The sequence below is a fragment of the Hyla sarda genome, chromosome 3, assembly GCF_029499605.1.
Source record: "Hyla sarda isolate aHylSar1 chromosome 3, aHylSar1.hap1, whole genome shotgun sequence".
Lineage (NCBI taxonomy): Eukaryota > Metazoa > Chordata > Amphibia > Anura > Hylidae > Hyla > Hyla sarda.
This window is the reverse complement of record NC_079191.1, coordinates 136,169,016-136,191,666: the sequence shown is the minus strand read 5'-3', so window position 1 is coordinate 136,191,666 and position 22,651 is coordinate 136,169,016. Positions and strand designations below refer to the sequence as shown.

General features: G+C 37.5%; 1 protein-coding gene across 4 annotated transcripts in view; it reads left to right on the top strand.

Annotated features, from left to right (window-relative positions):
* SI (sucrase-isomaltase) overlaps positions 1-21,171 on the top strand; it is a 223,092-nt gene extending 201,921 nt beyond the window's left edge. For all 4 annotated transcript variants that reach the window (XM_056565086.1, XM_056565085.1, XM_056565087.1 and 1 more), the window contains 11 exons: positions 2,528-2,661; positions 4,758-4,792; positions 4,898-5,014; positions 7,822-7,970; positions 9,814-9,898; positions 11,275-11,331; positions 15,771-15,895; positions 18,883-18,971; positions 19,187-19,227; positions 19,324-19,491; positions 20,960-21,171. In XM_056565086.1, coding sequence (XP_056421061.1) covers positions 2,528-2,661; positions 4,758-4,792; positions 4,898-5,014; positions 7,822-7,970; positions 9,814-9,898; positions 11,275-11,331; positions 15,771-15,895; positions 18,883-18,971; positions 19,187-19,227; positions 19,324-19,491; positions 20,960-21,028 — 1,069 coding nt within the window. In that variant the 3' untranslated portion in view covers positions 21,029-21,171. The remainder of the gene's footprint in view (positions 1-2,527; positions 2,662-4,757; positions 4,793-4,897; positions 5,015-7,821; positions 7,971-9,813; positions 9,899-11,274; positions 11,332-15,770; positions 15,896-18,882; positions 18,972-19,186; positions 19,228-19,323; positions 19,492-20,959) is intronic.
* The last annotated feature ends 1,480 nt before the right edge of the window (positions 21,172-22,651 follow it).

Genomic DNA, 22,651 nt, shown 5'->3' with positions numbered 1-22,651 from the left:
ACTTCTATTTAAAAATCTTAACCCTTCCAGTACTTATCAGATGCTGTATACTACAGATGAAATTGTGAAGTTCTTTCCAGTCTGACAACAGTGCTCTCTGCTGATACCTCTGTCTGTGTCAGGAACTGTCCAGATTAGAAACATATCCCCATGGAAAAACCTATCCTGCTCTGGATAGTTCCTGACACGAACAGAGGTGTCAGCAGAGAGCACTGTGGTCAGACTGGAAAGAACTTCACAAATTTCTCTGTAGTATATCTCTAGTATACAGCAGCTGGAAGTACTGGAAGGGTTAAGATTTTTTTAAGAGAAGTAATTTGCAAATCTGTTTAACTTTCTGATAACAGTTGATTTGAAAAAAAAAAAAATTTCCACCAGAGTTCCCCTTTAAATTATGATATTTCCTTCAAGTATATGGCTCTTGAGAGGATAACAAAGAATGTATGAAGTCATAGCTATGACACAATTTTAGTGCAAACCACAGAAACTCGCCGTGGAATCTAGTCTTAACCAATAAAATAAACATTAAAGGGGTACTGCTATATATCTTATCCCCTATCCTTTGGATAAGATGTCTGATCGCGGGGTCTGCCACTGCTACTCCCATATGCCATGCCCCCTCCATTCATGTCTATGGGAGGGGCGTGACTCTTCATGCCCCCTCCCATAGAGATGAATAGAGAGGGTGTGACATCATAGAGGTGTGGCCATGATGTCACATGATCATGGCCGCCTGCTCCAAGTGTTCTGTGCGAAATGTTCAGAATGCTGGGGCACGGGAGTACCCCTGTAAGTCTTAAAAGAAAGAAAAAACCTTCAAATCATTTACTGTTAAATTTAGAAAACATATAGAAAACAGATGTCCATTTATGATTTAGAATAATACAGTGATTTTTAAAACTCATGACTGGTGTCTTTGCATTCAGCACATTCATATCCCAGATAAATACCTAGAAATGCACTTGATTGAATTTAATGCTTGTAAACCTAATTTGATCATTCAGTAACACTCCTCAGCCTTTCTTAATGAGACAATTATATTATAACCAATCTACTTGGTCATCATGTCCAATCATATTTTATAGCTAGCGCTTCCGTCCAAATATTGGTGTACTTACAGCGCTTATTTTTTCCCGGTACAATTGCTTCTTGATTACCGTCTCATTACTTCAAGTAATCAAAACAATCCATCTCTTAATCATTTTGCCTCAGGTAGCGTAGTAATTAGAAACATTTATATTATAAGAGAAATTCTACCAAGTGCAGCGGAATTACCTACTGGCCTATTGGCCAATTTTTATTGGAGCCACTTACACATTTACATTTGGAAAAACCATGATATAAATCTTTATCCACTGTAGGAAAATAAGCATAGATTTTATGATGATTAATACAACTTCCTAATTGTAAAACAATCTTGACTTTAGTGTAATTTTCTTTCTAAAAACAGTATTTTGGCAGTTAATGAAAGGTTTAATGACAATACATTAGGGATGCTTAATTCACTCCATTGAGCAAGAAAGGGAAAAAAATGAAGAAAGAACATTTTTATGGGTATCCATGACCTGAAAATCCTTCCTAATTTAAATATAACTGTAATGAAAGAAAATATCAAGGTCACTTCCCTTTTTGATTGAAAGTAGGTTATATCTGGCAGGGAACCAATGTTTCATTTGCAACCAAGATTTAGAAATGATGAGCGTGCAATAACTAACCTCATTATTTCACCCATAGATGAATATTAAGTTAAAAGGTATTGCAAGGGAAAATGAAGTTATCATGATTTATTACATGTTAAAACTAGTGCATTGTAGCAACACTAGTAATAGTGACAAAGTCATTTCTGGCAACATAAACCTAAATGTTAGCGGTGCACCTTGGAATGTAGAAACAATGGCCTAGATTTACTAAAACTGTCTAAGGCCAGGTTTACACAGCATATAGAATGTGTGCATATTTCATTTACGCTCTCATTTCACAGCTGATTTTTTGCCATAATCGGCAGAAAAAGAGCTGCAAAGAAATTGCAACCAAAATTACTGCTGCAGTTGCAAACGTTAATAGAAATTGTTTGTATAACTTGTGCTGTGGGAACCTCACCTAATTGTATAACATTGGAACTAGGACTAGACAGTCTGAGTTTACACCAGATTTGTCAAATCATCATGTTGTTTCATAAATGGTTCTTAGATTGTTTAATAACTCATTCTTAGGCTATATAATCTATAGACCAACGATCAGCCAGGCCTTGCATGAAGTGCCTGGCACTTAGGGTGTCAGTCAAGCCTGATGGTAGCAAGAAGGGGGGGGGGGGGGTGGGTGGGCAAAGAAGCGTTAGTACATGCAGCTGCAGCTTCATCCCCCAACAGTGATTCAAGTTGTTTTTTATGATAGTCTGGCATCAGTGTAAAATAATTTTGAACTTCCCATTAATTATGGCCATGCAAAAAAAAAAAAAAAAGGTTATAAATGATATTTCTTATACTAGTGTATTGTGTAATTTTTTTTTATTTTTTTACGCATTAAGCATCGTGCGGAATATAACTGGAAAGAGAAGCATTATTGTCAGTCGTTCTACATATCCAACAGTTGGGCAGTGGATAGGACATTGGCTTGGAGACAACACTGCAGCCTGGAATCAGATTGATAAATCTATTATTGGTAAGTACAGTAACTATAATGCAACATAATGTTAAACCTGGTGGCCTCCCATCAAATAAATAACAAAATCAAAAACCAAATTCTAAATAAATAGTAAGTAAATAAATAAATATAACAAGTTCATACATGACAGCCTATATCCTGCTGCTATTTTATGTTTCAATACAAATACTTTGTTTCTTTTTCAAAAAATTATTTTATTTATTTTTGTGTTATTTAACCCCTTAAGGACTCAGCCCATTTTGGCCTTAAGGACTCAGACAATTTAATTTTTACGTTTTCATTTTTTCCTCCTCGCCTTCTAAAAATCATAACTCTTTTATATTTTCATCCACAGACTAGTATGAGGGCTTGTTTTTTGCGCGACCAGTTGTCCTTTGTAATGAAATCACTCATTATATCATAAAATGTATGGCGCAACCAAAAAACACTATTTTTGTGGGGAAATTAAAACGAAAAACGCAATTTTGCTAATTTTGGAAGGTTTTGTTTTCACGCCGTACAATTTATGGTAAAAATGACATGTGTTCTTTATTCTGAGGGTCAATACAATTAAAATGATACCCATTATATATACTTTTATATTATTGTTGCGCTTAAAAAAAATCACAAACTTTTTAACCAAATTAGTACGTTTATAATCCCTTTATTTTGATGACCTCTAACTTTTTTATTTTTCCGTATAAGTGGCGGTATGGGGGCTCATTTTTTGCGCCATGATCTGTACTTTTTTTTGATACCACATTTGCATATAAAAAACTTTTAATACATTTTTTATAGTTTTTTTTTAATAAAATGTATTAAAAAAGTAGGAATTTTGAACTTTTTTAATTTTTTTTCGTTCACGCCGTTCACCGTATGGGATCATTAACATTTTATTTTAATAGTTCGGACACTTACGCACGCGGCGATACCAAATATGTCTATAAAAAAAAAATTTACGCTTTTTGGGGGTAAAATAGGAAAAAACGGACGTTTCACTTTTTTATTGGGGGAGGGGATTTTTCACTTTTTTTTAACTTTTACTTTTACATTTTTTTACATTTTTTTTACACTTGAATAGTCCCCATAGGGGACTATTCATAGCAATACCATGATTGCTAATACTGATCTGTTCTATGTATAGGACATAGAACTGATCAGTATTATCGGTCATCTCCTGCTCTGGTCTGCTCGATCACAGACCAGAGCAGGAGACGCCGGGAGCCGCACGGAGGAAGGAGAGGGGACCTCCGTGCGGCGTTATGAATGATCGGATCCCCGCAGCAGCGCTGCGGGCGATCCGATCGTTCATTTAAATGGCGAACTGCCGCAGATGCCGGGATCTGTATTGATCCCGGCACCTGAGGGGTTAATGGCGGACGCCCGCGAGATCGCGGGCGTCGGCCATTGCCAGCGGGTCCCTGGCTGCGATTAGCAGCCGGGATCAGCCGCGCATGACACGGGCATCGCTCCGATGCCCGCGGTTATGCTTAGGACGTAAATGTACGTCCTGGTGCGTTAAGTACCACCTCACCAGGACGTACATTTACGTCCTGCATCCTTAAGGGGTTAAAGGGGCATTCTAGGCAAAACCTTTATATATATATATATATATATATATATATATATATATATATATATATAATCAACTGGCTCCGGAAAGTTAAACAGATTTGTAAATTACTTCTATTAAAAAATCTTAATCCTTCCAATAGTTATTAGCTTCTGAAGTTTTCTGTCTAACTGCTCAATAATGATGTCACGTCTCGGGAGCTGTGCATGATGGGAGAATATCCCCATAGGAACTGCACAGCTCCCGGGACGTGGGTCATCAGAGAGCAGTTAGACAGAAAACAACAACTCAACTTCAGAAGCTAATAACTATTGGAAAGATTTTTTAATAGAAGTAATTTACAAATCTGTTTAACTTTCCGGAGCCAGTTGATATACATAAAAAAGTTTTGGCCTTGAATACCCCTTTAAGCTTTCTACTTTTATTTTATCATTGCATTTTTTGTCTTTTCATTCCAGTATTTCTATGAGCTGCTGCCTGATGTATTTTTATGTTTCACAATCTTTAACAAGCCTAATAAATATTTTCCCTAATTTTTTAGGCATGATGGAGTTCAGTCTTTTTGGAATCTCTTACGTAAGAAAATGTTCTTAATTATACTTCTTATATACTTCTTATATATCTCATACTCTAGCACTGTTTAACACACTAAACCATGTTATTTTCTGTTGATTTTAATAGACTGGTGCGGACATTTGTGGATTCTTTGGCGACACTACATATGAACTATGTGCTCGATGGATGGAATTGGGTGCATTCTATCCTTATGCTAGGAACCATAATGGAAAAGGTTACATTGTAAGTTAATTTAAATGGACAAGGTAACAAAATATCATAATCAAGAGGTGCAATTTGCCTATGCATCCGGCGTCCATTGTTTCTGGATGGAGGACAGGGAAATGCAGCAAGCTGTGTTCCCCTGTCTGGTGGTGTCCGGCATCTCCAACCATCCGGCATCAAAATTGAGATGCAGGATGACTGTGAATAATAATGATAGAATTTTTGAAAAATTTGATTTGGCCGATTCGCAGAATTTTTCCCCAAAAATTGTTTTGGTCCGAATTTATTTGCGGCAAATTGCTATTAAAACTGCTATTACTGGCCTACAGAGAGCCTCAATAGGGCCGTAGAACACTTTGCATTGCTGTAACACGCATAGGGTGTGTGCTGGGTTAGTGAAATAATACTGATATTCAGTATGACATGCAGATCAGAGGCATCAGTATTAGAATCACTGTCGCAGAGTGGCACAACGACAGAGCCTGGAGGTGCCAACAGTATGAGGAGACCATATAGTGGCTGAGTGACACAGCGTGCAAGTGGCGACAGCATGAGGAGAACATAAAGTGTCTGAATGACACAGCCTGGAGTTTGCAGCAGCATGAGGAGAACATATAATGGCTGAAAGACACAACGTGGAGGTGGCGGAAGTATTAGGAGACCATACAGTGGCCTAATGACACAGCACGGAGGTGGCAGCAGCATGAGGGGACCACATAGTGGCTGAAAGTCTGGAGTTGGCGGCAGCATATAGTGGCTTAATGACACAGCCTGGAGTTTGCAGCAGCATGAGGAGAACATATAGTAGCTTAATGACACAAGTTAGATCCGGACACCCTTACCAGCAGAGACCAGCAGAGGGGTGGTGGTCTCTGCTGGTAAGGGTGTCCGGATCTAACTTGTGCATCATGTGTCATTTGACCGTTCCTTATTCTTGGACCATGGCATGGTGAGGTGATATGTGCCATATTCTGGCGGGTTCTCACCTGAATTTGTGCTAGGGTTACAGGGTCTAGTGGTCTGGTATGATACTATATGTTCTATGCACGATCACACTTGTATCCTTGTGACCCCTATTGTTGTGTTATGTGCAGTTATTTGTGTAGTCCTTGGGTATTTATTATGGACATTGTGCTAATATGTATATATAGCTGCTCCTTTTACCCATAACCTTTATGGAATAACTCTTGATAGTCCCTGCACTAGAATACTCACCTTACGTACTGTATGAGACGCCTGTATTTTCTGTCTGTCTCTGTTCCATTTTAATAGAATGCTTATGTAACTGGGAGGGGAATTGCTGCTGTAAAAATGCTTTTCTGTGCAACACACACTGCTGTCTGTCCCTCTCTCTGCAATAAAAGGCTGAAGTGACTGGCAGCAAGATTGCTGCCTATTATATAGGGCTGTGACATCACAGGGGTGGCTGGCTGCTGATAGGCTGCATGCTGCATGTGATTCAGGGTCATTCCGTCTACCCGCCTTACTTCCTTCCCAGGATTCCTTGAACCCTTGTCATCACATGTGAATCTGTCATTTTAAATGCCCTGGAGCCTGGACCGCACTAAATGGAGTTTAATGAAGTGATTCTCGCGATCGAATTGCAGCGATATTCACATTCGTTGCAAATCAATTTTTTCCTCAGATTCGTATCAAAATTCAGATTAATCAGATTTGATTCACTCATCCCTAATTGTGAACTGTCCCATTCAAATGAATGGGATCAGTCCTAGCATCAATTTCCCTCTGGTGCACGCTGGAAGGAAACTATGCCGGATGCCTGAGATGTGTGAACCCAGCCTTACAAGGCGAGGAGGAGAAAACATCTCTGGAAAAAGTTACAGCATCTCAGCCGTGTGAGCAATATACAGCTCTTCCAGGCATGCGCTGTCTGCTACCATTACGGTGCTCAGCAGGGAGTGAGCTCTATGCCTTTATTGGTCGGAGACCATGTGCGGACGAGCTGTATATCGCTCAAACTGCCGAGATGCTGTAATGTTGTTCAAGAAAGGCATAGCATTGCGGACCCCCTGCCATGGGTCTCTGACTGTATATGACTCTTGATAAAAGCAGTTTTTACAGTCATAAAGTCGATGATTACACAATAAAAGGTGTGTCTCCATTTTTGTGCTACACAGCTTTTAAATGCTGTGAATAGTTTTAGTGGGTAAATATTGATGACTCGTTCGCTAAAGCTCAAGTTTATGTTTTCCCCTTTTTTCCCCCCTCTTTTTACTTACTTTCATAACATAAATAGTTTTGGCTGTCTTATCAGTAAATTCTCTAAACTGGTCATTAAGTTACAGAAGACATTAAAGAGGAAGGAGTTCAATAGTTTCTTTGACTCTAATAATCATCTTCTTTGGTCTAATAATTATATTCTTTCTGTAGAAATGCTAGGAATAAATGGGGTTATAAAGAAATAGAAAAACAGAACTAATTTTTTTCAAAAAACGCTCCCTGTCTGTCTGGGTGTGGTATTTCAACTCGGCTCCATTCACCTCAATGGAACTGAGCTGCAGAACCACACCCAACTTGGAGACAGACGGGGAACAGTTTTTGAAACAAATTAGTTTTGTTTTTCTATTCCTGGATAACACCTTCAATAAATACACTGGGTGGATAATCCACTCCCAGATTTTCAATGGCTTATTCACACCAAAATGAACAATGAAAATCCACATTGTACAGTGCTTCTGCAGAAATACTGTCAATATGTTATGTGGGATCATAGCCTTAAAAATAAAATAAAAAATATGCCTGTGTTTTTTCTTTTATCAATCATGTTTTGATGTAGTTTTTACTGGAACTTTTGTTTCTTTCAGAGACAAGATCCTGTTAGTTTTGATGAGCGCTTTCAAGACATATCCAGAAATGTTCTTAACATCCGATACCAACTGCTGCCATACCTGTATACACTAATGTATGAAGCACATACAGGAGGCTCTACTGTTGTCCGTCCCTTATTACATGAGTAAGTTGCTTTATAGGTTTCCCAAACATTTACTCTCTAATGAACATAACTTCTGTTGGCATCAATGTAACAATGATGCAACACATTAAACTGTAACACTAGTTTCATATGTCCTTCATTATTTCATATTTCATATGTCCCTCATTACCCCATTTTCTCTGCTAGAGGCAAGAGTGTTTGGGTACATTGGCCTTCTGTTACATCAATGTGGTCATATTCAAAACTCTTCCCATAATTTTTTTTAGCATTTTAGCGCAAAATTTTGGTGCAAAAAATTTCCATCAAATATTCAAAGTGCTTTACAGGAGAATGATCCAAGGTTTTCACTAGTCACACCAGTTTTGTAAAAGTGGGCTTAATTATGTAAATGCAATGTTTTACATGATATTTTCACACCAAGCTCTTTGCTAGTGTAAAAATCTAAGAAATGGTTCCAGCTTATTTTGTTTAGTTTTTTTCTTTATTTATTTTTATTTATTTATTTAATTATTATTATTATTATTATTATATTTTTTTTTTGGGGGGGTGTTATTTAATCAATTATTGAAATATAAATATTTATTATTGGCAAATCATTTATTTTTTATTTTTTCATGGTCAGTCACCGCACCTGCACTCGCATTTAACCCCTGGACATGTTTTATTCATATAAATTGCCTGCCTGGGCACTAGTAATCATGGAATATTACATGAGATGCTTCCCCCAGGCTTTTCCTTGATTAATAATTTGATGCCAAACTCTGCAATTTTGGCACAAATAAAATTCAATATGGTGGGCAAAAAAATGTTTTATGTGAAGAAAGAAACAAAATTGGCACGCAAAAAAATTCTCACATGTTTTCAAAGCAGACCTTTAAAAATGTGAGAAGAAAAAAAAGTGTGATTAATATTGGTGTAACAGAAATTATTGTAGATTTTGCTAACTCCCCCAATGTGCTTATATGATGCTGAAACTCTGTCCATGTGATCATTGGCTAGAGGATTAGATGCTGCATCTCCACCACCAAAAATCTGACCCTCATGGTTTTGTGCTCAAAATCAAAGCAAAAAAATGGTAGCCCTGTAGAATTAGGACTTCCTTATACTTATGATCGCTGACTCACATGTTCAAATGGTCACAGAAAAGAAAAAGTCACACCCCCTCCCATAGACTTGCATTGAGGGGGCGTGGCCATGATATCACGTGGGGAGTTGACCGACCCCCGCAGCGTGAAAACAGCGTTCGGAAGTAAATGTTCTCCTTTAAAGTTGCTCTAGTTTTAGTGTAGATTCATCTTTGTTCAATAAATTTGGCTGTGATGATGTTTTACATGAAGAGTTTGATATTGTTTCAGGCTTGGCCCTTCCTTAAAGGGGTACTCCGGCGCTAAGGCATCTTATCCCCTATTCAAAGGATAGGGGATAAGATGCCTGTTCGCGGGGGTCCCGCATTGAGGGGGCGGAGCGTGATGTCACACGGGGGCGGAGCCGTGACGTCACTATACTCCATCCCTGTGATCGCTAGTTATCAGACCCGGAGTGAGCACGCTCCGGGGGCTAATTCTAACGGGGTGCGGCATGGAAGATCACGGGGGTACCCAGCGGTGGGATCCCCGCGATCAGGCATCTTATTCCCTATCCTTTGGATAGCGGATAAGATGTCTTAGCGCCGGAGTACCCCTTTAAGTCTTACTTGTGTTTTTGAGAAGCTTACCCTGAAGCAGGGTCTTCTATTATACACTATTTATGCACATTCATGATTTCCAAAGTCTAACCTCACCTTTATCAAAGTGCTGTTTTTATTATGCTTGACCTGATACTTTACAATTACAATTAAATATTGTGTGTCCTTTTTTCTTACAAGATTTGCTAATGACAAGGCAACGTGGGATGTTTATGAGCAGTTCTTGTGGGGACCAGCATTTATGATCAGCCCAGCTCTTAGACAGGTACACATTTATAATTCCACAATAAACTACATAGTTCATCACACATTGGTCACAATTTGGCTTCTAGAAGGAACAATGATCAAAACATCTTTGTTATTTAAAGTATAAGTTCACTTTATACATTTTTTTGTAATGAATGGCTTGTAAAACAACATATACAAACAATTTAAAACAATTTTCTTTTTATTTCAAATAAAACTTAAAGCTATTAAAAGTGTATTACAAATCTGTTCACAGTTCTATGTCCACCCTTGAAAACAATTTTATCTATTTATTTTTATTTTAATAGGTTAATAATTCTGTGTTGATGAATGGTGTATTATAACTTTTCAGTAAAAATGACTTTTTGGATACCAAACTAAAATGAAATGAATTAAAAAAAGAAATAGCATGGCAGTATGCAATAGGCTACTAGAGGAAATTAAGTAGCCCAATTACATGCTGCCATACGATGTGCTCAATAATCACACAGTATACTGTAATTACTGATATTTGGTGATATATATTGGGGAAAAATCTTAATAAAACGAGTTTAAAAAGTGTTACTGTTAAATGCACTGTGTCAGAACAACCCCCCCCCCCCCCCAAAAAAAAAAAAAAATAAAAAAAATAAATAAATAAATAAATAAAAGAAAGTTCAAAAACAAAAAATGAAATGTAAAAGACAAAAAGTCAAAAACATTGGCAGGGCCCTTGGCACAACTATGGGACTGAGCAGCTGACCTTAATTTACAGCAAGTGCAGCTTGGTGATCCTCATCTTGTACAGGCTGCCTCAGCCAGGCTGTATAAGAGCACCAATAACGCTGATCAATGCTATGGCATAGTTTTGAACAATATTTGTAATCAAAAGACTGCATGTAATGGTAACAATTAAAAAAATAGATAACAAATGTAATGAAGCCACTCCCCAAATTAAATTTTTAATTTTTCAAATGAAAAAAATGCAATCAGAAAACAAACATATTTGTGATTTCCTTGTGTGGAAATGGCAAAAGTCCCATCTAAACAACAAGAGTACCAATAAATGCTACACATCATAACACATAAAATGGAAATACAAAAAACTAAAGCGTTATAGTGATCAGAAGAGGACACTCTTAGGCATGCTCATTTTCCTAAAAAATGTTATAATTAATGTTAACAGAATAAAAGTGACCACATTATAAAAAATACACATTTGATAGAGATAGAAGGTAATGTGACAACGCATATAAAATCATAATATTTTAATACAAATTCCATAAACTGTGACATGCAGCAGAATTTTATCTACTACTTTTTGGAAATTTTTGAGACGTGCTAGTGATGGTTATGTTTTAATATCCTGTCTGTAATGGTTCTAAAGTATGTTACAACAATATGTTTCTGTTTTAGGGCCAAACAAAAGTAAATGCTTATTTTCCAGATGCCCGATGGTATGATTATCACACGGTAAGAATTTTGGTTCTACACTAATGCCCTTGTTGACTGATGTGTTTAGAGAAAGGGGAATAGTGAATGTCAGTTCAGTCCAACATATTCAAGACCATGAAAACTTCATGTATAGGAAAATGTCAATTTCTTGAAAAAGTGGCATCTGGCACAGGAGTTTAAAATTAGTCTCTGATCCATGTCGGATTTATTTTAGCAAACATGAGTTTTTTCCCCATTGCTGGTAGACAATCTTGTTTGCTTAGGGATGGCACTGCCCTTCACGCTGAACACTCTCTCTGATGCTACACTTGAGGGTGCATAAGGCAGAACACCCATGACAAAGTAGCCAGTGGTCTAGTCTGGTGACCCAGAAGTCCATGGGGTCTGAGCTTATGATGTCTGTCAGATAAGGCACACCTTAGGTATGCACCATTCTGGTTGTTCAGGTGGTGTACATCCCTTGTTGACAATTCATATCAGGGTGAAATGCTGGATGTAAAAACATCACCATGTTCTCCAACGTGAAGATACTGCGGCTGCTCCTGCCTCTTGCAGGAGTAATGCTGTCAGAGGCAGTGGCATTGACTCAACAAAGAGTGGAGAGTGAACCTCTGTTTGGCAGGTGTTTTGTGCTGGAAAGCTGTGGCAAACTGGCTGCCTAGCTTCTCCCTATAAAATGCAAATTATCCTTCTCAGAAGGTGAAAAAAACTCTGCCATTCTGGCTTTATACTGAGGACCTAAGAGTGTGGCTATCCAGTACTTATCTTTTTACAGCTCACCATCCTTGCCATCTTTTCCAAGGGCCCGGCTTGTTTCAATTCCATCCCATACTACCAAGGTTAATGATCATGGTCCTCATTGTCATCATCACTGTCACCATGTGTAGGTTCCTCATCCCCTATGCATTCATCAGATTCCATCTCCAAATCCTCCTCCTCAGGTCCCACTTACTCATCCTCCTCATTCAACTCCTCATCTGCATAACTTCACTCATTTCACTGTTTTCCTTTCTGACAAATCTTGTAGGCTTCTTCGAAAGGCCTAAACATGCGTCAAGTGTCTCAAATTAGCTGCCAATGCCTCAAATGAAAGTCACACTGGTTCCAAAAATGCAACCTGCTGCATTAAGAAGTCTGTTACTGCATTGTGCTGCTGGTACAAGCTGTCCAACATGTTAAGTTCCACCATGTTGGAACATTGCAAATGAGGAGGTGTTGAGGAAAACTATTTGTGGGCTGTATGTCAAGGAGGGCATGTTGAAAAGCATAAGAATTGTTAAACTTAACGTAAATTTTCCTGCATATAGCCAGCACATCACAAAGACTGCTATAATTTTTCAAGAGAAGTTTGGCAACAAGATTTAGCACATTTGCCATACAGAGAAAGTGCTTCAAACCACCTAGGCACAGAGAAGCCATGATGTTTGTGCCATTATTGGCGACCACATTTCCCAATCTTAGATTATGACCAGAGAGCCAGTGTGAAACTTGCATCTGCAGACAGTGCAACAAGTCCTCTTCTGTGGGGCATTTTTCACTCAGGCTTAATAAATACATGTTTTGGCCCTGGGCATAGCTACTACTCCAAGTAAGTGGCCCACCCTCTTTGCCACAGAAAAAGTGAAAAGTGGGGACTGCTTTTTGGCAAAATAATGGCAACTTGCTATGCAACACCCCATTAGGTTTTTAAAGGCTTTGGAGTCAACAAGATGGTACAGTAGTGCCTACACCACCAAACAGTGGCCAGTGAAGTCCTTACACAATTCCTCCTAATGGATAATTCTATCCTTCTGCTTAACACTAGTGGAGGGAAGCAAAGAGATGATAGAACAAACCTAGTACTGAAATTTCCACTGCGCCATGTAACTATAGATGATGAGGTATCCATTCACACCTGGCTCAACACCATATTGTTAGACTCTTTCACGTCCTGAGATTGAGAAAGAGTCAACCAGTTTGCAATGGCTTTTATATCCTCCGAAACCACACAACCTCTGGAAAACTGTAACAACTGCTGCAGCTACTACCACATAGCTCTGGGCTGCTACAGCTACCTGTACTGGGTGAGTGGTGCCCACAGTGCTGCTACTGCCACCAACATATTTCTCTGCCATTGAAGCATTTAAGAGACTTTTTTTTTTTATTAAACAAGGTTTGTTATTGTTATGTTTTGAGGTGATATTGCACAAACCAAGTAGTCAAGTGGCGGAGATACTTTCACTCCTAAAGTTTCTTATTTGTATTTATGTTTAACAAAGGTTGAAACACTTTAGTTCAGATGAATCCAGGAAAATACACTTAATTTGGCCTAAAATGTGTATTCCATGTTCATCATAAGTGCTTTTAATGCATATTTCTGTTAAACCCATGTAGAAATACTATATGTTAAAAAAAAAAAAAAAGAAAATACATTTCACATGGTCTAAATTGCTTATTCCACATTCACTCTCAGCACGTTCAATGCACATTTTTGTTAATTACAGTTAGATACACTGTATGTCTGATTAAACCCAAATAATACAGGTAACTTGGCCTGAAATGCATATTCCACGTCCACTATAAACACTTTCTATGCATTTTCCTGTTGAAATACAGGTCATCCCACTGCTTTGCTCAGGTTTGTTATTGTTATGTTTTAAGGTGATATGGCACAAACCAAGTTGTCAAGTGGCGGAGATGCTGGCAGAGAATTTTCACTCCTAAAGTTTTATATGTGTATTTATGTTTAGCAAAGGTAGAAACACTATAGTTCTGATTAATCCAAGAAAATACACTTAATTTGGCCTAAAATGTGTATTCCAAGTTCACCATAAGTGCTTTTCATGCATATTTCTGTTAAACCCATGTAGAAATACTATATGTAAAAAAAAAAAGAAAATACATGTCACATGGTCTAAAATGCTTATTCCACATTTACTCTCAGCACTAAACCCATTTACTCTTAGCATTTACTCTCAGCACATTTTTGTTTATTACAGTTAGAGACACTGTATGTCTGATTAAACCTAAATAATACAGGCAACTTAGCCTAAAATGCATATTCCACGTCCACTATAAACAATTTCTATGCATTTTCATGTTGAAATACAGGTCATCCCACTGCTTTGCTCAGCTTGTTTTATATTGTAATGTGGTAGCTTTTATGGGCTTGTTCTGCTATGAAACTACTGGGATCTGTTGTGCACCAGCTGGAAAAGTAATGCAGAAACGTGAGAGGAAGTCACTGTTTGAGGTTAGCCCACTGCTCAATGCTTTGCATAGCTTACTTTGTATTGTAATGTGAGAGCTTTTATGGGCTCGTTGTGCAATAATACTGCTGAGATCTGTAGTGCACCAACTGGACACAGTAATGCAGGGAAGTTACAGGAGGTCACTGTCTGAGGTCAGCCCACTGATCAATGTTTTGCTCAGCCTGCTTTCTATTAGAATTGTAAAGGCTTTCTGAGATCAGTATTTCCTTTGTTTCTTTGTGCCCTGCTAACTCTCGTTCTCAGCCTTCTTTCCAAAATGCAGTGCATATAGTTTTATCAGTCTCTTAAACCCACCCCTGTGCTGACTCCTGATTGGCCTGGGAGTTGTATGTGACATAATGCAAGCAATGATTGATTAACCTGGCATTATGTGATCTGCTAGCTGAAAGGTATGCTGAGCTACCCTGATGTCATCTTAGTGTTCCCAGTACTTCATTTATTTAGGTGCCAAAATGCCATGTGTTCCTCTTCCCTTCTGCTGATAATAGCACTGATGCCAAGCTTGTCCTGACTGAGCCTGACAAAGTTCAAAAATTCAGCAAACAGAAATTACCCTAAAGACTTCCTAAGGGAGACCAGGGGTCACTGGGCTTGGCTCGCTTATCATTATTAACTAGGCATGGAATTGCTATTAATTTTAACTACAGATTAGTGTATGTAAAATCTGCAACAGAATGGGACTTTCTGGCCTCGGTTATCTTTCTGGAGTACGGAAATTGCGGGTAAAGCAATGTGGAATTTGCAGCAAATTCTGCAGCTGCAGATTCCAGAACCATTTCCCTCCTTTTCACATTCTGCTTGAGAATTCACAGTGGTTTGGAAATCTGCATGATTTGGTGAAGATTTGTTTTGTGGATTTCCCTGTAGATGTTTTGCATTTTTGCCCTATAAATTAATCAGCAGTAAATTGGAGTGCTGTGTAGTCTTAAAGGGGTACAGTACCCCTTTAATCTTTATGTTAGAAAAGTAAGTCCTCCTTGTGAGAAGTGGCATCCATTTAAATCAATTGTTCATTTTAGTTATAACAACAAAAGTCTGTGACCACAATAATTCTGAGATAGGTGGAGGGACCAGTGAGTGAAGATTGAAACAGCATGGAGGAGTTAAACAGTTGGAAAAAATGTGCACATGAAAAGATCTCAATACAAAGACAAAAATAACTTGTTACATTTCAGTAAAATTTAAAGAAGTCTGTTTCCATTATAGGGTAAGAATGTCAGTGAAAGGAAAACAACTGTTGAATTAGATGCTCCTCTTGAAGTTATTAATCTTCATGTTAGAGGTGGATATATCATACCATGGCAAGATCCTGCTAATAACACAGAGTACAGGTAGGTGGACAACGTTGTTACTTACCTTCATCTACATTGCGTTGCCTTAGTACAATACCTTTTGGTTAGTAAACCACAGAACAGATTATTTATTTATTTCATTACATTTTATTCATTAACTCATTCCTGCACTTTAAAGTACACCAAGGGCTTGAAATACAATCTGCTTAGAGCCACTTAGGATGCCGAATTGTATCACTGCCTACCATTTTGTTTTCATAACATGGATGCTGAACGTTAAAGTCTGCTTTCTAATGTAGCCACCAATAGTCATGCAGAATGGCGTTTCTTGCCTAGCTACCATTGGCTATGATATTGTCAGCAGATAGCTTAAAGAGACAACACTGCAGATGCTATGACAGCACCATAAATTGCACAAGAGCATGATGCATAAAGGTAGCAATGGAAGGAGGAGCCTTACTCTCTGTAGTGGAGCTCAAATAATACGGTGACTGGGTAGGAGGAGACTTGTTCTAGGCTGTATCTCAAGCATTGCAACTATGCATCAGACAGCAGGAGGTTGGGACCCAGGGTTTTCAGGCTCCTAACCAATGTTGTTTTGAACAATAAGAGTGCATGCTGCACCCTTCAAACAAGTTGGCCCCATGAAAGGTCACATTTATGCCCCATAGTAGAGATAAAAACCGGGGTCGGTATTTCATTATAAAAAAGGAGGAGGCATCTGCAATGCCAGAACAATATAGATAGTCTCCTCCTTCTCTTCTTACTTTTTCCTCTGCAGTGAAGATATTTGTGTAGTGCCAGCTTTAGAATGGAACCATTGCAATTGTTATTGTCTATTATTTTGTCTATTATAACAACCACAAAGCAGGGCTTCATAAGTAAAATGTGGCTTACAAACCATGAATTATGGTCTCTTTCTGTATGGAAAAATAATGCATATGGGATATGGTGATGGACAATGTTTGGTGATGCTCTTTTTGTTCACTTTTTTTTTTTCATATTCACATAAAAAGACTATTTAATGCTGCCAACAGTGAGCAATCATATTCCAACTTTTCCCATTGCATGATAATACTTGAATGAAGTAATATAATTCCCTGCACTGTGCACAGTGTGCCATGTCATCCATGTAAGGCTGCTTTCACACTATAAAAATATGTCCGTTATAAACGCCCGTTATAAAAACCCTGGAAATCAGCCGTTAAACGGCCGTTAGAAAATCCCATTATAGTCTATGGAATTTTTCTAATAGCCGTTTTAACCCATTATCGCCCGTTATTAATAACGGCCTTTTTTTTGTGACGACAAATGAATGCAAGAAATAGTGCATGCACTATTTCTCCCAATACTATCGCCCGTCTCAAAATAATGTCTGTTATTAATAACAGCTGACAACGGGTTAAAATGGTTATTAGAAAAATCCCATAGACTATAATGTATTTTCTTACGGCCGTTAGGGATTTTCTAAAGGCTGTTTAACGGCCGATTTTCAAGACTTTTATAACGGACATTCATTACAGATTAATTTTTATAGTGTGAAAGGGGCCTAAGATTTAAACTGACGATGAGTTATTCCATGAGCCCATTAAATGTTTATATATCAAATCAAAAGACCAAAGTTAAAAAGAAATCTAATACTAATCATGTCCCATGTACAAGGTACAATACATGATGATAATATACAGAACAGGCCTACAAGTCTTACATTTAGGAGTTCAAAGAACAGATTATATAAATATAACATAATAAATAAAAAAGCAATAAGGGATGTTCATGGAAGATAAAATATCAGTGGAAGATATTGGAATGTAAGAAATTAGACATAAATATGGAAAATAAACATGATAACACAATTTTACCTTTACTTATTATGAGTCAAAAAAAAGAAAAGCAGAGGCGCTCTATGTGGAGTATCACTGGTATCCAATGAAGGGGGAGGGGTTAGGCAACCGCTTACCAATACAGGTCGTGTACACAACAATGGAGAGCGTTTGTATTGGAAGCACATTCCTGTCTGCAGCCTTCCTGATGTGAACATACACCAAGGAGTATACCAGGAAAAAAACAGTGGGACACAGGATCATCCGAATTAATACTTTAATGACAACAATGCGACGCGTTTCGCTGCACAATCGCAGCAAAACACGTTGCATTGTGGTCATTCAAGGGTTCATTCGGATGATCCTGCATCCCGCTGTTATTTTCCTGGTCAGCGCCGAACAGTTCCTGAACCATTCTGAAGTCCTGGTCCACTTATTATTATAAGTCAGGTCATACACTTGTAATTGTAGCTTCAGTAAACGTGTATATGGGACAGGCTGGATATTAGAGCTGTAAGGATACAAAACTAATAAACAAGAAACATACCCAAAAATATGTAAGGATGTGTAAGGGAAAGAATGGACTGTGGAAAGTTGACTAATATTGGAGTAGTTTTATTTGGAGGAATGATGACTACTGACATAATTGCCTTACTAACATGCGTAAATATATCAAATGTCAACACACATATCTGTCTCATCAGGCTCTGGCCGAGTCTGTGACTCAAATGTTCACTGGCATCTTAGATGTCAGAGGTTTTTGTTTTGTTTGTTTGTTTTTATTCTTCTGTTCTGGTGATTCAGTGATATAGGCAATAAGAACTCAACACAACTTGATCTTTTTTGATGGAATTGTGCACCTTAGGCTTTGCTTGAGTTAGACTTGTAACCACAAACATAATTTGTTATGCATTTATACAAAATGTTCTACTGTGATGCATCATGTTATGTATGTCAGAAGTGTGAGAATTGTCCTAAAACCCTTGGCTGCAAAAGGATTTGAAGTAATGCGGATGCATGTCTAGGGAAAGGTCAATAATTACTTGCCATGAGTGACTGACCAAGTGATTTATTCTGACTTATTTGGAAGAATATGTTTTGTCAGCTACTTCTGCTTCATCTGGATCGATGCTGTGTGATAACGTGGAGCAACTGCATTCTTTTTTCTACAATTTCAACTTGGTTTATTTCTTTAAATTGCAGCCGTAAAAATTTTATTGGGCTTCTGGTAGCCCTGGATGATAATGAACATGCTGAAGGCAAGCTCTTCTGGGACGATGGAGAAAGTATAGGTAAGAGATGCTAACGGTGACCTAACAATCGAGTAAATAGAGAGAAAATGGAAGTCATTTTTTTCTTATATATTCATTTACCAAAACATATAGCATATTGCAATATTTCATGGTAAAACTAAAATGCTAAATATCAGCATGGTAAAACAAGGAAAATATGTGCTAAGTACTGTACTGGATGATATTGATGAAGTTTTCTTTTCTACATTTAATAGAAATGACAAGTTACTACCTGGGAAGGTTCACAGCTGATAAGGTAAGAGCTTTCTTCTGCATAGATGCATACGTGTTCTCTCAGCATTTTCGGAAGAAATTACTTTATTTGTAACCATTGTCTTCTCTTTTTCCACAGAAAACCATTACATGTGAAGTACAATCAAATAATTATCTATCGCCAACAAATCGTCTACTCCTTGGACATGTGTATATTTGGGGTCCTGGAATAAGTGCCAACCTAAATGTTTCAGTTACATATAATGGTATACCTGAGACCATTACAACTTTTAGTGCAGCTGATGGGGTAAGTAATGCATGCAAACTAGAGAAAAATGCATATAGCTACTTAATAGTATACAAAACAGCTACACTATTAAAATAAATATATGGATAAGTTATGAAGTCATACACAAGTACCTATGGAAAAAGGGGGTTTAATACATAATATATAACAAAATATGCATAATACACAATATAAGACAAAATGTAAGTGACAAAGTAAAGGAGAGAGGCCTTACAATCTACATGGAAAAAAGGAGATAGTAGATAAGGGAGGCTTATATGATTTATAGTCAGGAGAGTTGTTGCAGCTTATAGACTTTTCTAAAGCAATTAAGGTTTTGAAGCTCCCTTAACCCTTTCATGCTGGTATGTCCTTTCTGCGTGAAGGGAGCATACTAGGCATCTAACAGCTGACAGGCACCACTAATAGCTAGCTATAGTGATCCCAGTCCAGGCTATTTTATCGTTAAATGTTATTGGCAGGTATTATGGGGTTGAACAGTTATACTAAAATTTGTTCTATGGATTTTTAGGGGAATTAGTATTTAGGATTATGAATAAGATTAAGTTACAGAGCTCAGTTATATAAAAACACACTTTCTATATTTCATATACATCAAAAATTGTTTTAGAAAGAAAACTGTCACCACCCCCTATATATTATACTGTTTATATGGTTTATATGGGTACTTTTTACCGAACAGACAAGCATTTTTATGTTGCTGATCCAGTCCACAATAACATTTTATTTGATATGCAAATTAGTCCTCTAGGTGTTGCCCACATTGCCCCCCATCATTATAGCCATGTGCACCCTCCAACACAGAGTCACCCATGTGCTGTGATCCTGCATGAAGAAGACATCTGGATTTTTATGCATGTAAGAGTGATGACATTACCAGTGCACCTACAAATGAAACCACACCCCTAGTGCTCCTGAATGGCTAATTAGCATATTTCATCAAAATGCTAGTTACAGGATAATGGTGGATCGGATCAGCAACAATAGGGTATCAGGCTATTTAGTGCAAAGTGCTCTATTCTGCTATAGAGACAGTCTATTGGTCATATAGGGGGTAGCAGTTTCCCTTTAAGCTTGAGTCTTTTTTCACACTGTGTCTTGTTGTGTCCATCAGAGGCATGCATTGGAGTTATCTGCTGGCATACAGCATGGACATGTAGCTAGGACAGATTACATTAAGTAGTATGTGTCTTATATGGACTACATTTAAAATGATATATTCTGCTCTATGAAATAGTGCAACCTACACTGTTTTATACAGCAAAGAAATGTACAATTCCTGAACAGAGTACTCTCTCAGTATTGGGATCTATGAATACATTTACTGTATTCACTGAAAGATTTCCTGAGAAATCTAATAGGTATTATACACTTATATTCTCATCTTTTTCATTGGTATCACTGTTTTACATATTCATCTATTAACATAAAAATTTTAAGATTTTTTATTTTTTTATTTTTCTTACAGATTCTACAAATCCATTTAGTAAACAAACAATACAATTTAGCCAATCCTATCACCATCACATATACATAAAAACAAGATCGGAAAACCTTCATTGGAGGAGGATTTTACAATGATTCTCTGCTCTTTTCAGAATTGTGTACATCAATAACATCTACTATTTTCTTCGACAAAATATACGTTGCTTTACTTCAACAAAATAAATATTTTGGACTTGACTAAACTATATGGTGTTTTCTATTTATTATGTGCTATACAGTTTGTATTTATTCATGCAAATTAAAAAAAATTGTAGAATTGCTACAATATAGGCTCAGTGGTGAAATGTATCTACAAACAGCAAATTGCACCTCTGTTTCTGTATCATTTTCCTCCATTCGACTGGACTGTGACAGTGGCTCCGTATTATTTAAGGAATCCAAATAACGGAACTATGCAAAATAAAGCTCCAATACCCACAGGTATAAAAGGCCAAAAGTTGTTATCTACACCTACTACCAGCCACAATCCAATGGCAATGATAAAGATAAAGATACTTGGATATATAACTTAACATTATTGACCATAAAATATTCAAAAGGTACAAAAAAGACTGAACAAGTATAGAAAGATAAATAATCTTCTGAACTCGCCATTTTGACAGAATTGGCCGACCACCTAATGTGTATAGAGGCCTTCCAATTCTCCCCCAACAGATGGTATTAGAGAAAAGAAGGACCTGTTGGATTTCAGAGCTGTCTGGCAGTGGTTGAATGTTCATGTGTATGGGGGAGTTGGATGAGATAGCTGTCAGCATTTGAAGATATATGTGCACCTTTAGTAATCCTCTTGATTAAATCTCTGATCAGGATGCAGGACGTACATCTGAGGAATTTAAGTGAGAAGAAAAACAAATTTGACTTGGAATCAGTGTATTAAAACCTATTTACTGAATACTGTTTAGGGAGAGGAGAGAGATGACAGAATCTCTTTAAATATGACACAATTTAATTCCATTATTTGAATAACTGGTGACAGGGCTGCCAAGATCCTTTTAGTTCATTTTTCAAGCAGACATACATTTCATGAATAACTTTTTAAAAAATCATAAAGATTACATAGTTTTGAAAGATAAATGGACACTATTATTATTATTATTATTATTATTAAAACAAAAAATTGCTATGCTATAGAGACACATCAAAAGTTTTCATTGGTTGGGGTCTGAGTGTTAAAACTCCCATTGCTCAGTAGAATGAGCCGGAAGAAGTGTTCACTTAGCATGTTCTCTCCAGACTCTGTTTCACGTTCTAATATTGTAAGTTTATGGGAGTGTCTTGCTCCCATATAGACAGAAAGCAAGGAGAGAATCCCATGGCTTTGTGCTTGTCTTCCCGCTTTTGCTAGTGATCACTTGGGCTCTAAACACTCAGACTAAAAACTGTGTGTGTGTGTGTGTGTGTGTGGGGGGGGGTATATTCAAAGAAGTTACCACTTTTATTGCTTTAGCTGGGCCACATTTGGCACATACTATTAGCGTCACATATTCATATTCAGCACCCGAATTAGCGCCCTGCTTTTGCAATATTAATACTCTATTTTTAAAGGTTTAGCACCACTTTTTACTGCACAAAAAGTCACAGTTAATACCAAGTATACCTAGCATTAAAGGATAGCTCCCACCATCACTTTTTTTCTTTTTTATGTCCCTGCCTA